At 38.9% G+C, this 16,579-nt stretch overlaps 1 protein-coding gene across 3 annotated transcripts in view; it reads right to left on the reverse strand.

The window, feature by feature from the left end:
- Positions 1-244: 244 nt before the first annotated feature.
- The window catches only part of TRIT1 (tRNA isopentenyltransferase 1), a 33,013-nt gene continuing 16,678 nt past the window's right edge, over positions 245-16,579 (reverse strand). Inside the window, exons 2-11 of one of the 3 annotated variants that reach the window (XM_039876632.1) lie at positions 16,427-16,567; positions 12,294-12,392; positions 11,436-11,581; positions 9,306-9,448; positions 7,489-7,600; positions 6,975-7,087; positions 6,646-6,723; positions 4,218-4,327; positions 3,786-3,903; positions 245-1,598 (exon numbers count right to left, since the gene is read on the reverse strand). In XM_039876632.1, coding sequence (XP_039732566.1) covers positions 1,429-1,598; positions 3,786-3,903; positions 4,218-4,327; positions 6,646-6,723; positions 6,975-7,087; positions 7,489-7,600; positions 9,306-9,448; positions 11,436-11,581; positions 12,294-12,392; positions 16,427-16,567 — 1,230 coding nt within the window. In that variant the 3' untranslated portion in view covers positions 245-1,428. The remainder of the gene's footprint in view (positions 1,599-3,785; positions 3,904-4,217; positions 4,328-6,645; positions 6,724-6,974; positions 7,088-7,488; positions 7,601-9,305; positions 9,449-11,435; positions 11,582-12,293; positions 12,393-16,426; positions 16,568-16,579) is intronic. The other 2 variants (XR_005655834.1, XM_039876633.1) reach the window with 2 other exon arrangements.

The raw sequence follows: 16,579 nt of genomic DNA on the forward strand, positions 1-16,579 counted from the left end.
CCAAGAATTGCTTTTTAAGGTCCAGCAGAAATGCTGCTTCTTTCACAATCCCTTCCCCTCCCCTCCAAAAAGAAACTCTACACAGCTCTTACGGTCTTGGATTTTCTTTTACCTAGATTGGATGTCTGTATGTATGTGTGTGTGTACACACACACACACACACACACACACACACACGCGCGCATGCGCGCGCGCGTGTGTGTTTATATGTATTTATAAACTCCCTGAAAGCAAGAACCACGTCTTATTTTATCTCTGTATTCCCTCTTGCCTAGTCCAGGGCCTCTCACATAGTAGATTCTGAACAAGTAAAATATTACTTGAGAGGGGAGTTATTGCTTGATGCATACAGTTTCTGTTTGGGGTGATAAAAAGTTTTAGAAATAGAGGTGAAAAAAAAAGAAAAGAAATAAATAGCGGTGAAGGTTGCACAACACTAAATATAATTAATGTTGCTGGATTGTAAACTTAAAAATACTTTATGTTATATACGTACATACATATACTTAACATTACTGGCAGCTTAGGTCATTCCAGAAAGCAAGCTTCAACTGGCGATAACTAAAATCTCCAATAAAAGATTGTCTCCAGATGTCTTCTAGGAATATAATTAAGTGCTCAATAAACATTTGCTAAATAGTAAGAATGATCACATGAAGAATGTCAATTTAAGAAAAAAAACATCATGTTGATTACAGAGCATATTGTGTATAAACTAGATGTGGACATATATATCTTTTTAAGGACTAAAGAGGCTCTTGCAAACTTTTTTTTAAATTAAACTTTCATTAAAAATATAGATTTCCTAACTCAATAGAAAGATGGCAGTGATAGTAATTAACACGGAGGAGGCGCTTGCAAATGTAGAAATCTTCAGTTTTTCAAGTCCCATGTCACAGCCACTTCAAGTCTCATTCTCTCATTCTTTACAGAATTCCAAGAACTGGTTTGGTTCACTTGATCATCTCACTAGGGCCAGTCTTTTCCTGCCATTTATGCAAATCCAGAACTCTTGATTGGCTTACAATATTTCAGTCATCTATAAGTGTCTGGAAATGAGATATTTTTAGCTAGACTCAGGGATATATCCCTTTTTTTTAAGGGATATAGTGAACCCTGGTATTCATTATCAAAAAGAGCCTTAAGTATAAAAAAGTACAATCTGTGTCTCTCTTAAAAATAGATCCTTTAAGGTTAAAAAATTTCCTTCCTGAACTCGACATTGCCAGCCAGACACATTAGCCACATGAGGAGCTGACAAGACCTGCTGTTTTCATGACAGAGAACAGGAGACTTTAAAACCACGCAACTGAAAGAAAATGGTGGGAGCTTTCTGCAGAGCACTTCCCGGCCCAGACTGGGACACAGATATAACCTCCCTCTTGAACTGGATCCCGCCAACTTTGCAAAGGCCACTGGACATGTCTCTTAAACACTGGATTTCAGCTCTTCATCATTCTGCCCTGGAGATCCCTTCTCTTTAAGCACTTTGTCATGTTCTGGGGAAATACTCTGACTTTCTATAATGGTGATGGCATCTGAGTCCAATCTTCTTCTTTTCTTCAGTCGGTGCAAGTGGGATTTGGATTTTATATGTGCTAAAACAAAACAACAACAACAACAAAAACTAATTAGGATTTTCTAGAATTAATCTTAGAAGTATAATGTTAACTATGCAGTCCTTGCCTTTAATAACAGCATCAACACGTGTTGGTATAGCTGCTCCGCATTTTTAAGGGAAGAATAAGTTGTATGTCCAGCTGGCTAGCAAACTACAGTGAGCTACTACGTATCAAGTGCACCCTGTTAGGTGCTTTACATTATTAATCCTCCCAATAGCCTTGCAGACAGTACTATTCTGCTTATTTTATACAGGAGGAAAGTGACAGAGAGATCTGTGACAGAGAGATCACAGAGATCTTATATTTTGTCCAGGACCATATAACAGGTAAATTCTTCAGTTTACCTATAGCTCCAAAGAGGCCTAATTTTCCAGAATCAGGACTCTTGACTGAATTTTTCAGTATGGGGTTTCCCATTACAGCTACATTTCAACTCATATAACTAAAAAGTTACAAATCCAAATCTCTGTCTGTATTTCAGGACAGGTACCCTGTCCTGCCATAGGCCTACAGCACCCAAAGATGCCCTTCCCACTTCTTCCCTGCTTGCACAGGTTGCCCCTCACTCCCCAGTCTGAAATCCCTCTGCCTGGGTCAGATAAGCCATCTGAATGACTACCCCACCAGGCTTACATTCTCCAGGCACACAATGCTCCAGATAGATAACAAGAAAAATTCTTCTCTAATGATCCCTTTTGAGGGTCCACAGAAGCAATAAAGCTACTGTTGCCTATATCAATTTCTGACCTCTTACCCCAAAGACAGTTCCCATCCTCTGACTAACCCACACAAGCTCCTTTTCACTAGCCTGTTCTTTTTCAAGGAAATCATATTTGGGAATGCCTAAAAAAATAGACAACTAGATTAAATTCTTTTATACATATTTACATCCTCATTTTTAAGGGTTTAGAAGCAAAAATGAGAGAGGTTAGAAGTCAAAGAAAAGTTTACTTAGGGAAAAAAGTCAGCTTTGTTCTCCAGCTAGCCTGAGACATGGCAGCAGGAGACGGGAGCAAGGATTTGACAGATGGCACTATAGAAGGGCTTACACAAGCTAAGCTCAGAAAGGCTCACAAATGTTGCTTCTCTAAGGCTATCCCTGAAGGACACTCGACAAATTGAACCACTAAGTTTCCTTGAGAAAAAACAATCAGACACTCTTTCTTCCCCTTTCATCATTATAAACCAACCACAATTGAGGTTTCTTCTGCTGCCTGGGCAATCACAGCCATCCCCAGTCTCTGACAATGGAGTTCATTTTGCCAGGGTTACCAGTTAATAGAACTAATCATTCTATTGGTTGCATGGGTAGAAAAACCTACTTCTGTGAGAATCCCATGCAAAGCAGTACTCTGAACAGAAGGATTCTAGCCACTGAGTAAACTATAAGCCCTACTGTGCCTAAAAGGAGTGAGCCTTAAACAAGTTTCTAAATATGGTATAAATTCAAGGCTTGGAGCTTTTACTGGATGACTACAGAAATCCGACAGTAGAATACAGTGTGACTCTGTGGCAGAGGCAGATCCACACTCTAAAACAAGAGAGACAGAACCTTCGGGCAGGGCAGACCCCAAATTGGTCAGAAGTATTGTATAAAAAAGATACTACCCTTAATCGCCTTCTTTATATACGTCTGACAGTCTTGCTTTCACAAACTTTCCCTTAACACTTCTCATTAGTTTTAGCAACCACCACTATATCAATATATTACCTTAAAAATTACTAGAGACACCATTTCTGAAGAAATATGCTCAGGGAAAGTAACTGCGCTTCTGGCTCCCTCTCAGCTGTTTCTGCTTCTTTGGTCTCTTAGGTGAGTTGCCTGGCTTCCCTTACAGTCCTACCTCACCCCACTGAGGTCTAAACATGAAAGGCCAAGGAACTCCTATAAGGCAGGATCACGAAAGTCAAAGGAGCTCTAGAAAGTTAACTGCAAACATTTCAATATAAAATATCTACTCTAGCTAAAGGTAGAGGGCATATAATCTTCCTTTGAAACTCAGAATACAGAGATAACTCTTCAATTTGGGAAGGCATCCATGAAATTTGAGTACAGGCTCTCAGAGGAATCTGGCCCTCCCTTTACAAACAAGCGGACTCCAACATTCAACCTAGCAAAGACTTAAATTTCACGATTTCTCTGTGCCCTTCCCCAGACTCTACCTGCCCATTCGCGGTCCCCAATGATGATTCGATCACAGAAGTCACACATGTGATAACTTCTCTTGTTCTCAGTTTCATTGCATGGCATCTTTACTGGAGCAGCAGCAGGCTTATGGCCCTGAAAGAACAAGAGGGGAATGGGGGAGAAGCATTCAATTCAAAGAGATTGGATAACGGTTTCTGATATTACGGAGAGTGGGATTTCCCAAGATTCCTTTTTCTCATCCCAGAGAACTGGTGGGCTGTGAACAGATTTTAGTAACAACCTTTCTGAATGTGAAAGTAGAAACGCAGCCTCCAGGGATCTAAAAGCAGCCAGCCCTTCTGTTCTATTGCATGGAAAAGACTTGGTTCCTAGCATAGCAACAAAGGTGTAAGCTAAGGAAAGCTCTCTGAAACAAGACAATAGACAGTACCATGACTAATAATCACCTGGATGAAACTTTGCACAATTTCAAGAGCAGGTTCAAGAACAGACTCTTCCCACTTTGAGACATCGGATACTTCTAAGCCATATACTGGGGGGACACCAGGACCAGGTCCTAATGATGACAAAGAAAAGTTGTGAGAGGTCAGCACCCAAGACCATATCTATTCTGCTCCCAGAACTCCAAAATCCTCAAGGGAAACAAATGGAGGTAAAAGAAATAAACATTCTGACCATGCCACTCATTCTAACCAGAAAAATGAAACAAACAGCTACATACAGTCCAAGGAAGACTTAGATGGTTGATGGGTCTGCAGCCAACAAGTCTAGTTGTATAATCTGCAGCCAACAAGTCCAGCATCTCGGGTGTAGGATCTTCCAAATTAGTCAGGAAAACAACATAGAGTAACAGTTCTAGTAGCCGCTGTGTGGGATAAGGTATAAAGAGAGCACACCATAGAAGGCAATAAACTAATAGCCTGAAGTACTTCTGAATGGAGATGAGACTAGAGGTAGCCAGGAGTATAGTTACAGGCATTTCATCCATCTAAGCCAACCATGTTTATTCTCTGCTAGTAGCTTACCCAGTCCATGGACACACTAAATTGCCTTCCACAGCTAGCTTAAGTCAGTTGTCTTAAAGGCGAAGAGCACTGCCCCATAGACAAAAACATCAAAGTCTTCAGGATGCCAACGGCTGGCAGGTGCTGGCCTTTTGACTGTGCCAACCACAAATAAGATTCTTCGTAAACTGGACTGGGCTCCACCTGCCACCACATGGAAAGGTGAGACCGGGAAGGTGCAGGCAGCATCCACAGCACACCTGGCCTTGGCTAAGCTCTGCACCTGTTTCCAGGCCACTCTATATTTTCCTTTCCCCTCTAAGTCCTTTGTTGGGCTTCTGTGCCCCGTCTAAGCACCTTTCAACAAGTTCTCGGCTCCCAGCTGCTATTCTTGGCTTGAGTCCAAGGCCAAGCTGGGGTGGGGAAGTCCCTCTGGCTTCTTGCCAGAGCCATATCCCAGCAGACCAGCCATGGCCAATCACACACGGCTCCTGATTTACAGGGCAGCTGTGCCTTTCACTCTAGCACCAGGACTCTGCCGGCATATGCCTGAATGAGGAATGGGAATATGATGCACTGTGCCATCAACCCCTCCTGACTCAGAGATGGGGGAGTTATTGTGGCTTTACCACAGGAGGAAGTTCCAAATCATTACAAAAAACATCTTTTGTTACAAACTAATTGTTAGCCTTGGGGAAAAGAGAAGCTGCCATTAGAAATTTGTAGTAGTAAACTTCAATTTCAGCTAACTCAGACTTCTTCTAACAGAACATGTAGAGAATGCAGGGTAAGAAGAAAGTGTAAAGCGTCACTTGGCGCCAGAACTACACTGGAGAGCTCTGTCAGAGAGTGAGAGCTGGGAGAGAGAGTTTCAGCAATCTGGTGGTCAACAACACGAATTAAGGTGTTTATGTTCAGAAGCACTGAGGAGCAGGGGTAGAGGCCTCTGCTGTCCTCGTCTCTACCTGAAAGCAGAAGTAAAAGTTACACAGGGGGATGATTCAGAAGCATAATTTGAAAAGTGTCCACAAGATAAAACTGGAGTTTCACTTAGGCTTAATCTCCTTTTTAGCTCATAAGCACACAGTTTCTTAGCCGAGGCCAATAGTAATGTTGTCTAGCTAGTTATAGCTAAAGGAAACAAGAAGAGCGGTAAAAAGCAGAGTGTGGGCTCCAGCACCAGGCCTGCATTCAATATTTTTCAGCTTATTAGCTAAGGGATTTTTGCCAAGTTATTTAACCTAAGTCTCCACTTCTTTATCTGCAAAAAGAAAAGAATAATACCAACCTCAAAGGCTCAATAATTTATTTATAGCCCAAAATGTATTGCCAAGGATTCAATACAGGGTCAGATGAATGAGATTTCCCTTCCCCTTTCCTTACAAGTGTTGTTCAACTAAAGTTAAAGTTGAAGTCACCTGAAGCACCATATATCTGAACACAAAGGTGCTGCTGGGAGAACTGGTAAAGGTTCTGTCCTTTTATATGGCTCATCTGACCCAAGAACCACCTTAATTAGGAAAGCCTTCCTTCAGAAATTTGACTGCTCTTAAGGCACAAAATTTGAAGCTAAAATCAACTCTGAGTACCAACTCTGCTAAGATGCTGCTATTTTGCTCTTACCTGTTTGCAGCCAGCACGCATGTGTTCAAGGATTAAGGCAGACTCCTTACTGGAAAGATTTAATTTGTTTTCTGAGACATCACAAAAAAATACCTCTGGGAAATCATTTATGCAATAGATCCTCCCCCAAGTCAGGTCTCCAATCTTAGAACAGGTCCAGAAACTAAAGTTCATTTTTCAGGTGAGCTGAGGACATCTATATTCCACTGAAAAGAGACCCGGGGATAAGGAAAAACATGAGACTTACTGCTCAAAAAACGGTTTTTAACCCATCGGTTTTGCTTCCGGGCATATCTCTTAGTCACTTGTTTCAGAGCCTCAATACCTGAAACACAAGGTAAATATAAGAGCCTCTAAGTAAGTAATTCTCACTCTGCTGAAAGGCAGGCCCACCCGGCCCAGAAGAGAAAATCAGCCACAGCAGCACACTGGCAGACACTTGGTAAACAAAAATCTCAGTTATGAGCTGAAAGCCATTTGGGACTCTTCTAGCCTTAGCTCTTTCTCAGATCATACCAGCAGGGTACTCTGTCACCAAAGGATGTCCAAGGCTAGGTTAAATGGAGGAATTCACACCTTTCTTTAGGAGCTGGTTACTATTCTCTGGTGTGCATTTTCCCTCAGTGATCAGGTACTCGTGAAATTCCTTGAAGCCAATTGACTGGAAGATACCATGTTGATAGTCCTGGCTGGGAACAGGAGAGCATCAGCAGATGAGCCATTGCATCTGAGAGCTAGCAGTGGCCTTGGAGATGATCTAGCTGAAGTAAAACCTTTCATCCCTTAGATGAGGAAATTGAGATCATTAGCAGTTATTGCTTCTCTGAAATCCTTCTTCACCCCCACCCCTACCCTCCATCAGCTCCCAGGTTCCTTCCCTTGAAAATTAATACCTGGGAATGTTTGGCAGTTTAGAAAATTGTAACTGTAACAAGTACACCAAACCTCCTTCCAAGGAGCCTTGCCAATACCAAAGACAAAGGCTAACAAACAAGTAGATCCAAAGCCAGTATTATGTTTTATAGAATTTTTAACCATAAGCAAGGGATGGAGAGTAGGTGAAAGTAATAAATAATAGTCAAAACCTTACCTATTTTCTGCAACTTTCTTCTGATTATAGCGTCTGTGAAAATCTCTTAGTTCATCCAAGAGCCCAGCAGCAAGCATGTCATCCACCCTCTTATCCAAGCGCTCATCTAGAACTTGAATCAAATTAGCCTATCATCAGTAGGTGTGTCCTAAACATTTACATGATGAAAGGGTAGGCTGCCACAAAGGCAGAATTTGTTCAAATGGAAGAAAGGGTTCAGAGTCCAAGGATTATATAATAATTCATATTACAGACACACTTAAGACTCTGCAACTCCAATAAAAACAGCCAGAATGAAACACATGTCTCTTTGCTATAAAAATCAAAGCATGTAATTACAGCTATTAGGAGGGGCAAATATTTTCTTCTCATATGGAATGTATATTTACTATTTATTTTAGAGGCAGCTGAGAGCCCCCTGGTTTATCCTTCTTACTTTTTCCCATTATATTGGTTACTCTTTGTGTTATTTTACATTTAAGAACTCTCAGATGACATCTTAGATAGGAATGAGGAACTTTAGTCCAAAGCCATCCTAAGTATATTTTGAACGATTGACCCAAAGGAGCAAAGAGTGAGAGGTCATAATCATTTGATGTGGTGGTCAAACACAGCTTTATTTTTATAAATCAGATGCCATTATTTTATGCTGAATTGTACATGTTATTTATAAATGTTTAATTATTAAAAATTCTTTTTCTATAAACTTATAACTGAGATTAGTAACAAATTTTCACCATTTCAGTCATGCTCTTCTATGTCTCTGCCATTGCTATTTCTTGGCATGCAATGATACTAACCCTTTTTTCTATCTTCCTAAAAAGTTTGCATTTACTGAGGACTCACAATGTGACAGGCACATTCTGAGTGCTTTGTATGTATTAACTCACCTAATCCTCAATAAAGCTATGAGATATATACTATCATTATCTCCATTTTATAGAACAGGAAATTGAGGCACAGAAAGTTAAATTAACTTGTCTTAAAACTTACATCGCTAGAAGATGGTGAAATAGGAATTTGAATCCAGTCTGGCTTAGAGAATGTGCTAATTCTACACTATAACTACACTGTATTGCCTGTTGTCATAATAATCTCATCTGTCCACACCTAGCTCACAGGTTACTTTACAAATTGGTCCTTGACTCTCCACAGAGAATGCTTATCACCCTTTCTTTGTGGCCCACTTTATAGCCCAGCATTTATCACAATGTAGTATCTATCTTATTTGTTGCCCCACTAGACGGGGAGCTTAAGAGCAGGCACTATCTCATATACTTGGATATCTCTGAAATCCAAGTATTACGCAGAATACTTGATACTTCACTGAATGCTTACTGAATGTTTACTGGATAAAGAAATTACTACTATCACAGGGCATTATTATATTTTAGCAAAAAAAACAAAAAACAAAAAACAACATCAGGCTAATTAGCTAACCATCATACCCACTTCTTATACTGCTTCTAGAATAATCAGTGATCCAGCCTTCAGCCAACTCAGGGAGTCAGACCTCTTCCACAGGAGCCTTCCTTCTCTTTCTCCTTTGGATCTTCCCTGGATGCCAGTCTCTTTTCCATCCCATTCATCCCATATCATCCCACTTTTGGTATCTTATCCTAGTGCCAGAGCTGCCCTTACTCCCTTTCCAGAAATACACTTAGGCAAATAACATTGCACCTTACCAAGTCAAAAATAATGGTAATGAAAGTAAAATTAATGAGCTTATTATTACGGTTCTAAGAACTTCATATATAGTAATGTATTACTAAAAGCTCTATCTCAGACAAACTCTAGGGCATCAAAGGGCTTTTTACCTGTCTGGTTAGCATGAAGCCAGAGGATGCAAGGGTTAGGGAACTTCAGAGGGCCTCCAAGGGGACCACCACCTTCTTCTGCGTGTTGACGATGAAGAAATTCACTGTGAGAGATCCCCGTTTCTTCAAACACTTGCAAGCTCCTAAGTCATTTGGGGTGGGGGGCGGGAGGGCACAACCATAAAAACTATTCTCAAGTGAAACAAGAAAAGAGGCTATTTCAGAATATCTCATTCTCATTTTCAGTGCATAAGCCCCTAAAGACATGAAGGTCCAGGGTTACTGCAATTCTACTTTAGATAAAGTAAGAAATAATACTATTCTTCTAAACACAAATAAATTTTTCTGAAATCAGTTAAACAGGTTCAGAAACAACAGGTTTCTTATACACAAACAGAATGGGAATCACTCACTTTCAGGTAAGCAGTAAAAGAGCTTGTTTGGGACACTTTGTTACAAGCCAACAAGTCTAGTCTCGCTGGAATGCCTTTCCCACAGTACAAAGTATGTTGTATATCCAGCTCACCAACTTTCTTTTTAAATATGTCTAAAATTAATGAAGAATGCTTCTGACTAATTCGGTACTCTACTAGCACAAAGATCACCAAAGAAAAAACTCACATACTTATTCTTAAGTCCCTATCCACTGTCTCAGTTATCTATTATGTTATGCAGCATAGGTAATTTAACTCTCAAATCTATACTCTACCACTCTGGGTGATTGCAACTTATCAGCTTGAAAGTGATCTTTCCCTTCCTGACCCAATTCTACTTCTTGAAACCCTAACACGAGTGTAGAGGCCCCTTGTCATTCTGTATCACTGGTCATTCAAAGAGGACCTATGAGGAAAAAATGTATAGTAATAGCGAGCTTACTTATCTGGAGGTTAGAATATAGGCTCAAACTAAAAGAAAGATGAAAAAGGTCCTCCAATCCTCTCCAAAAGAGAGACTCTAGAGCTCTTGCTTACAACCTACTGACTCATACAGAGATGTAATTCTCAACTCATTACTAACTAGTCTAGAAGTAGCAAAATGAGAGGTGATAAGAACCGATTAATAAAAGAAGATAATAAAGACGAAGCTCTAGAATAATATCATAAAACACTGTAAAAATAAATGTACGTTTATCATAATATTCCTGTTTTCCAAAAATTTTTATTAGAATGTTTAAATAAAAGGTTTGGATATTATAAAGTATAAATTTCATTTATCTAAAATATGCATTATCACCAGGGTGACAATGCCCTCAAAGGGGAAAAAAACCCTTAGATATTACAAGGTGTGTGGCCCTCCAAAGGGCAACCATACCCCCCTCCCCCCTAAAAATCTTATTCTTCAGTAAAATTTCATGGAGCCCATATGGAGATGGAAGTAAGTACAATTAGGAAAAAAATTTCTAAAAAGGCTTCTGGATGAGGTGGGGGGCAATAATGAAAAAAGAAGAAACATGATCTAGATCATTCATCTGAATGGAATACTTCATAATACCAGACATTGCTGCAATATTTAATCTGTATAACCATCCATACAGGAGATACTTTGTTAGATCCTCTGCCAGATATGGTACCACTTCCACAATGCAGAAAAATATACCTAACACACAACACTGCAATCTCAAAAGAATTTAAGAAAACATGACTTAAGAGTTCATTCACCACCTCTCTCTTCCCTTCAAGAAAATCTCCACGAGTAAAGGTGAGCTGATCTATGAGACAGTTTACGAAACTGTCTACCTCTCACTGGGAAAGCCACTGGGGCAGAACTCAGCATTACACAATCAATTATGAAACCTAAGTCACAATGTAAACCAACTGCATGCCAGAAAAAATTTATATGAAAAATGTTATACAAGCAAAGATCAAATAGAAAATGAAGCAAGACTACATAGGCCCTAGGGAAAACTACTGTATTATGCATTTTAAATATAACAACAAAGTAGGGTGCAACTACTTAGTGAGGGAGTTGGACTGAGGCAATAACACAAGGCCTCAACCTGCTGAACTAGAACACATCAATCTCCATTAACTACCATTACCCAGCCTCTCTCTCATCACCTAGGCACAATGAAGAACTGACTGCCCTGTAACTCTAAAGGAATCCGGGGTCGGCAGGCCCAGGATTTCTTACCTGGCCACTTTGCGCTTGTCATGTGGGTGCAGCTTGGCAGCCATTTCTGGGTCCACCTGGCTTAGGCGTTTGTGAAGTATGTGGCCATCCTCCTTTTCAAGCTCTACTTTCCGGTCAATCACTTTCTCAGTGCCCATCTCCTGGGGCTATTAAATGAAGGTTTAGAAGTAAATTTAATTGAACAATTCAACAAATACTGAAGACAATGTATATGTCAGGCATTTGGCCAAGTGTTAGGAATACAGAATAGAGATGAATCAGAAGATCTAGTGAGAGACAGATCATAAACAGAAAATTCTCATACACTGTGGTAGTGCTGTGAAGCCACAGCAAACTAAAAGAAAGGACGAATTACTGTCTGGGGAAATACTCAGATACTCTGCTTCCTTGTTGGAAGTACAAACAGGTACCAGGGCTAACATGTCTATATTAACACATCCAGGAGTCTAGTCAGCAAGTGTGAACAAAAAATCAATCAAAATGGCCAGCACATTATAGTTTGCAAAGTTCCACCTTATGCAATAACAAGCATCTTTATAAGAAAGGTTTGCTATCTCCCTGACACACAGACTGTTACAATCAGGAAATGCTGAATCAGACTAATGTATTGTTAACTTACATGGAGATGCTAATTAATCCACAGAGGAACATTTTTCCCACAGACAGCCCCTGCCCTGAGGCCTGCCTGGAGGAGCACACTTCACATATGGAGGTAGCATTTGCTTCAGAATATAAAGTAGGAAAATTACAGTTGCTGAGTATAAAAAACAGGCAAGAGTCAACCTTCCTCCCACTAAAATTAGCTGTCAAGAAAGAAGAACCCATTTCCTCAGTGAGTTACAAGTGAAGTAAACATACCTTAGCACTGAGAAGAACTTTCCAGAGCAGAGATTCAATGTAATAATTGGTTCCTCCCACGACAATAGGAATTTTGTTTCGGGCAAATATATCTTCAATGTGAATATTAAGAAAGACATCACAATATTTAATATCAAGAAGAGAATCCTGACTCACTCAGGAAGTAGGGTATTAACAAGAAACCACATTCATTTGTCAGGAGAGCAGAAGAGAAAGGATAGAAACCAAAATGAATTGATATTAGTTTTAACTGTTTCCCATGAGTTTTCCAAATCATTTCCTTTCAGTTCAGGAGGGACTGTGTAAATCAGAGACAGAGGTATGTTTGTAATTCCCTCCAGTTTTAGAACTTTGTAGGCCTTGCTGCTAAAATTCATAGCTTGTTTAGTATTCTAAATCAGCTTAATGAGCATAAGCCCAAGGTCTCGCACAGGACTGAGGGTCAGCTGCTCAGGAAGCCACCAAAGTGACTTACATTGTGTGACTTTGCCTTCTAGGGCAAAATACGAGCCGGTTTCTCTAAACCATGGTTCTTAGACTCAGTCTTCACCATTATGTATGTGGCAGTAGTGCACATTTTAGCCACTTCAGACTGCACCAGATAAAAAGAGAAACACTGGTTCTAAAGACAAATAGATTTCAATTACCAGCTCCAGTTCTAGGCCTTGTTAATCAACCTGTATGAGCTTCAGTTTTCTTACCTATAAAATCCTCATGAGTTCTAATGAGCATTAAATGTGACAATGAGAATAAATCTCCAACCACAATACCTGAAATATTTTTTCAATTGAGTAAGTACTCAATTTAGTCACTACTGTTTTTATCTCTCTGCTACTCTGAATTCTCTTTAGAATCTCTGTTGAACAGATATTATCTGCTCTAAGAAGGGCTTTGCTTCTGAGAATAACGGATAAAAAGAGACTTTCAACCCAAGCTAAGACTCCTTTAACACTTCTTCCTCTTAGAGGCCAGTCTGTGGGCACAGGCATAAATGACCTCTTTCTATCAGAAGCCCACTAATCCTTAATATGGTGGGGTGGGGTGGAAAGATGTTAGCAATCAAGGATCACATAGAATAATCATTACATATTTGTGTTTTTTTAAAGAGAAATTCTCTATTCTCCCTTTAAGAGAGCATACAATTATGCAGTAATTATAATAAAACTTTAAATATATAATATGATTAACAGAGAGAAAGGGAACAAAGAAAATAAAAGTTTAAAAACGGTGAGATACCAGGAGAGCGGAAAATAGGGAGGGAAATGGGATAGGAGGTATGTGGTGGGAAGAAGTTTAACTTGTTTGCCCAAGCCATGAAACTACTGTGATCCTGAGCAAAAGCCTTCTCCTCTTAGGGCCTCAGTATCTAGTACTTTTACCTGTCAAATCAAGAAGGTTAATTGGATACTTCTTAAGGTACTTTCAGTTTGTTTGTTTTTGGTACTTTCAGTTTTGATGGTTCTGATTGTACTTCTTACCTAAATTCATTAAATCTCCAATTCTATAAGTAATCTGTCATTCCCTGTTGCTGCTCTTTGAAAATTTTAATTAGCTCTCCATTTTCTATCTTTTTATTTCTGAACAACAAAAGTGTCTCAATAATGTACATTTGGTGATACATTTTAATTTGCAAAGGGCTTCCATATACATTATCTTATCTGATACGACTGCCTTATAAAGCAGGTAAGGCAAGAATTATCGGCACTTTAATCTCTGCCCATTTGAGAGGCAAAAAATATTATCTCATTATTTTGATTTGCATGGTCCTGATTAACAGCAAGGGTAAACCCCCTTTCATGTTTATCAACATTTATATTTCTTCCTTTGTGAATTACTACTCATGACCTTTATTTTTCATACTGATTCATAAGAGTTCTTCACATATTAAGCATATTAACCATTTGCTTTTCCTATGTTACAAATATTTTTCTCCTGCTTTGTAGTCTGTTTTTTTAATTTTGTTTATAATGGGCTGTTTTCCTTTTATTATAAAATATTCTATATATAAGAACATTATTAACATATGTAAATTATGAAGCCTAGTAATAAAACAAATACTTGTGACCCTATGTAAGAAAAAGAATATTATTAATTCCTCTGAAGTTTCTGTGTATTCATTTCCATCCCAACTCCCAACTTCCCCTCTCTCTCTGAATTGTTCACTATCTTCAATTATTTTAAGGTTTTTTTTCTCATTATTCCCTTGTTTTTCCGCAACTTATTACTGATGTACCCCTAAAGAATACATTAATATATACTATATATAATATATAACAATATATTAATATATGGTTTTGTTTGCCTTTAACCTTTATAATAAATGGTATGAACATGTATGCATCTTTCTAAAATTTCTCAAATTTATGTTATTTCTAAAATTCTTCTACATTGATATAGCTACAATTCATTCATTTTCACTACTGAAAAAGTGCTTAACTTATATGAACAAAGCAAATTTTATATATTCTTCTGTAAGTAGGAATTTCAGTGTTTACGTGTTTTTGCTGTTAAGAGTAATGCATTATACAATGAGATCTACCACATATCCCCTGATATACTTGTGGCAATGTTTTTCTAGGGTAGATAACTAGGAGTTCTGCTTGATATATATTCTTGCCAATACAAATTCTTAATTCTTACATATTCGACTCGTTATTTTCCTTTTTAAAAAAATAACTATTACAGGCACAGATAGTCATGATGACTGCACAATGATATTAATGTGTATAATGCCACTAAACTTGTACATTTAAAAATAGTTAAGATAATAAATTTTATGTTGTGTATTTTAACACAAAAAAAATGAAAAAAACATAAAATAAAAAATGTCTACAAAGCCCTTTCCTACTTTAAAATCACATAACTACTCAAGTATATGTTATCCCATCTGATTTAAAGTTTCATTAAAAAAACATATATTTAACTCTGAAATCTGAAGTTATGTCATATATAATGAGGACCTAATTTTATTTTTTTTAAAAACAATGAACTGTCTCAGGAATAATTATTAACTACTGAATTATTTCTCCATTGTTTTGAAATGCCACCTTGACAAGCTAAATATATACATTCCTTTGAATTTGTATGAGTTTTCTATTCTGTGCCATACATTTGTCTAGTATTATATAAGATCCATGTTATTATAATTACTATGAATTTTCAATATGTTTTACTATCTAGCAGTCCAAATATTAAAGGCAGTCTGAACATAAAAATATAAAGGCAGGGGTGACTCCATAGTGTAGTGGTTAGCATGTCTCCTTTGTATGCAGAAGGTCCTGGGTTCATGCCCCAGGTGGAGCCACGGACCATATCTAGGTGTGCCAGGCCCCAGGTGCGCCAGGCCCCCCAAGTGTGCTGGGGGTGCCAGGTCCTGGGTGCACCAGGCCCTGGGTGCACGGCGCGAGCATTGAGAGGGGACGCCCCGCCTTCAGAGATCCACCTTCAGAGTTCTTAAGGGAAAACGGCAACATCCATGGGTCAGGGGCGGAAGTTGGGGTAGGGAGATTAAAGAGGGGGGAAAAAATAAAAATAAAAAAATATAAAAGCAGTCCCCCTTATATTGCTCTTTTTTCAAAAATTTCTTGATGTTACCCAGAACTATTTTTTTCTGGTCCCTCCTACAACAATCCCTTTGAAATTCTAACTGGAATTCCATTATACTTATTTTATATCCCCATCTAAAGGGTAGAAAACTGAAGCTCAGTGGGGTAAATGCTTTTCTCAATAAAATTCACATGGTCAAAAGAGGTGGTTATAAGACTAGAACACAGACTTTCTGATTCCTCAATGTTCTCTCCACTAAAACAGAGCTTCTCAATTTTTAATGTGCATATGAATCACCCGGGACTCTTGTTAAATGCAGATCTGATTCAGTAGGTCTGGAGTGAGGCCCAAATTCAGCATTTCTAACAAGCTCTGAAGGGATGCTGATGCTGCAGGCTTGAGGACAGGACTCTGAGTAGCAATGAAACTGTATCTTTCAAACCACATAGTACTGATGGGGATGCTACCTACTGATAGTTACGTCCTGGGTGCCCCTGCTTAGAAGAAACTGTCACTAGAAAGAAAACTTTCTTGGCCTGGGCTGCCTTGCCCCTACCAAGCCTAGCTGCTGTCTTTCCTAAGGATATCACAGCAGTTGCCTTGTCCCTGAAGTCCACCACTGTGTAATTGGTCATGAGAGGATCCACAATGCTGATCATGTGGTGCTGGCACATTCTCTGCTCTTGGGCAGAAACCTTGTTGGTGATGATGTCTAGACCTTCATAAACCTAGGGGAAAGA

Source organism: Pteropus medius, unplaced genomic scaffold (genome assembly GCF_902729225.1).
Source record: "Pteropus medius unplaced genomic scaffold, Ma_sr-lr_union100, whole genome shotgun sequence".
Taxonomy (NCBI): Eukaryota; Metazoa; Chordata; class Mammalia; order Chiroptera; family Pteropodidae; genus Pteropus; species Pteropus medius.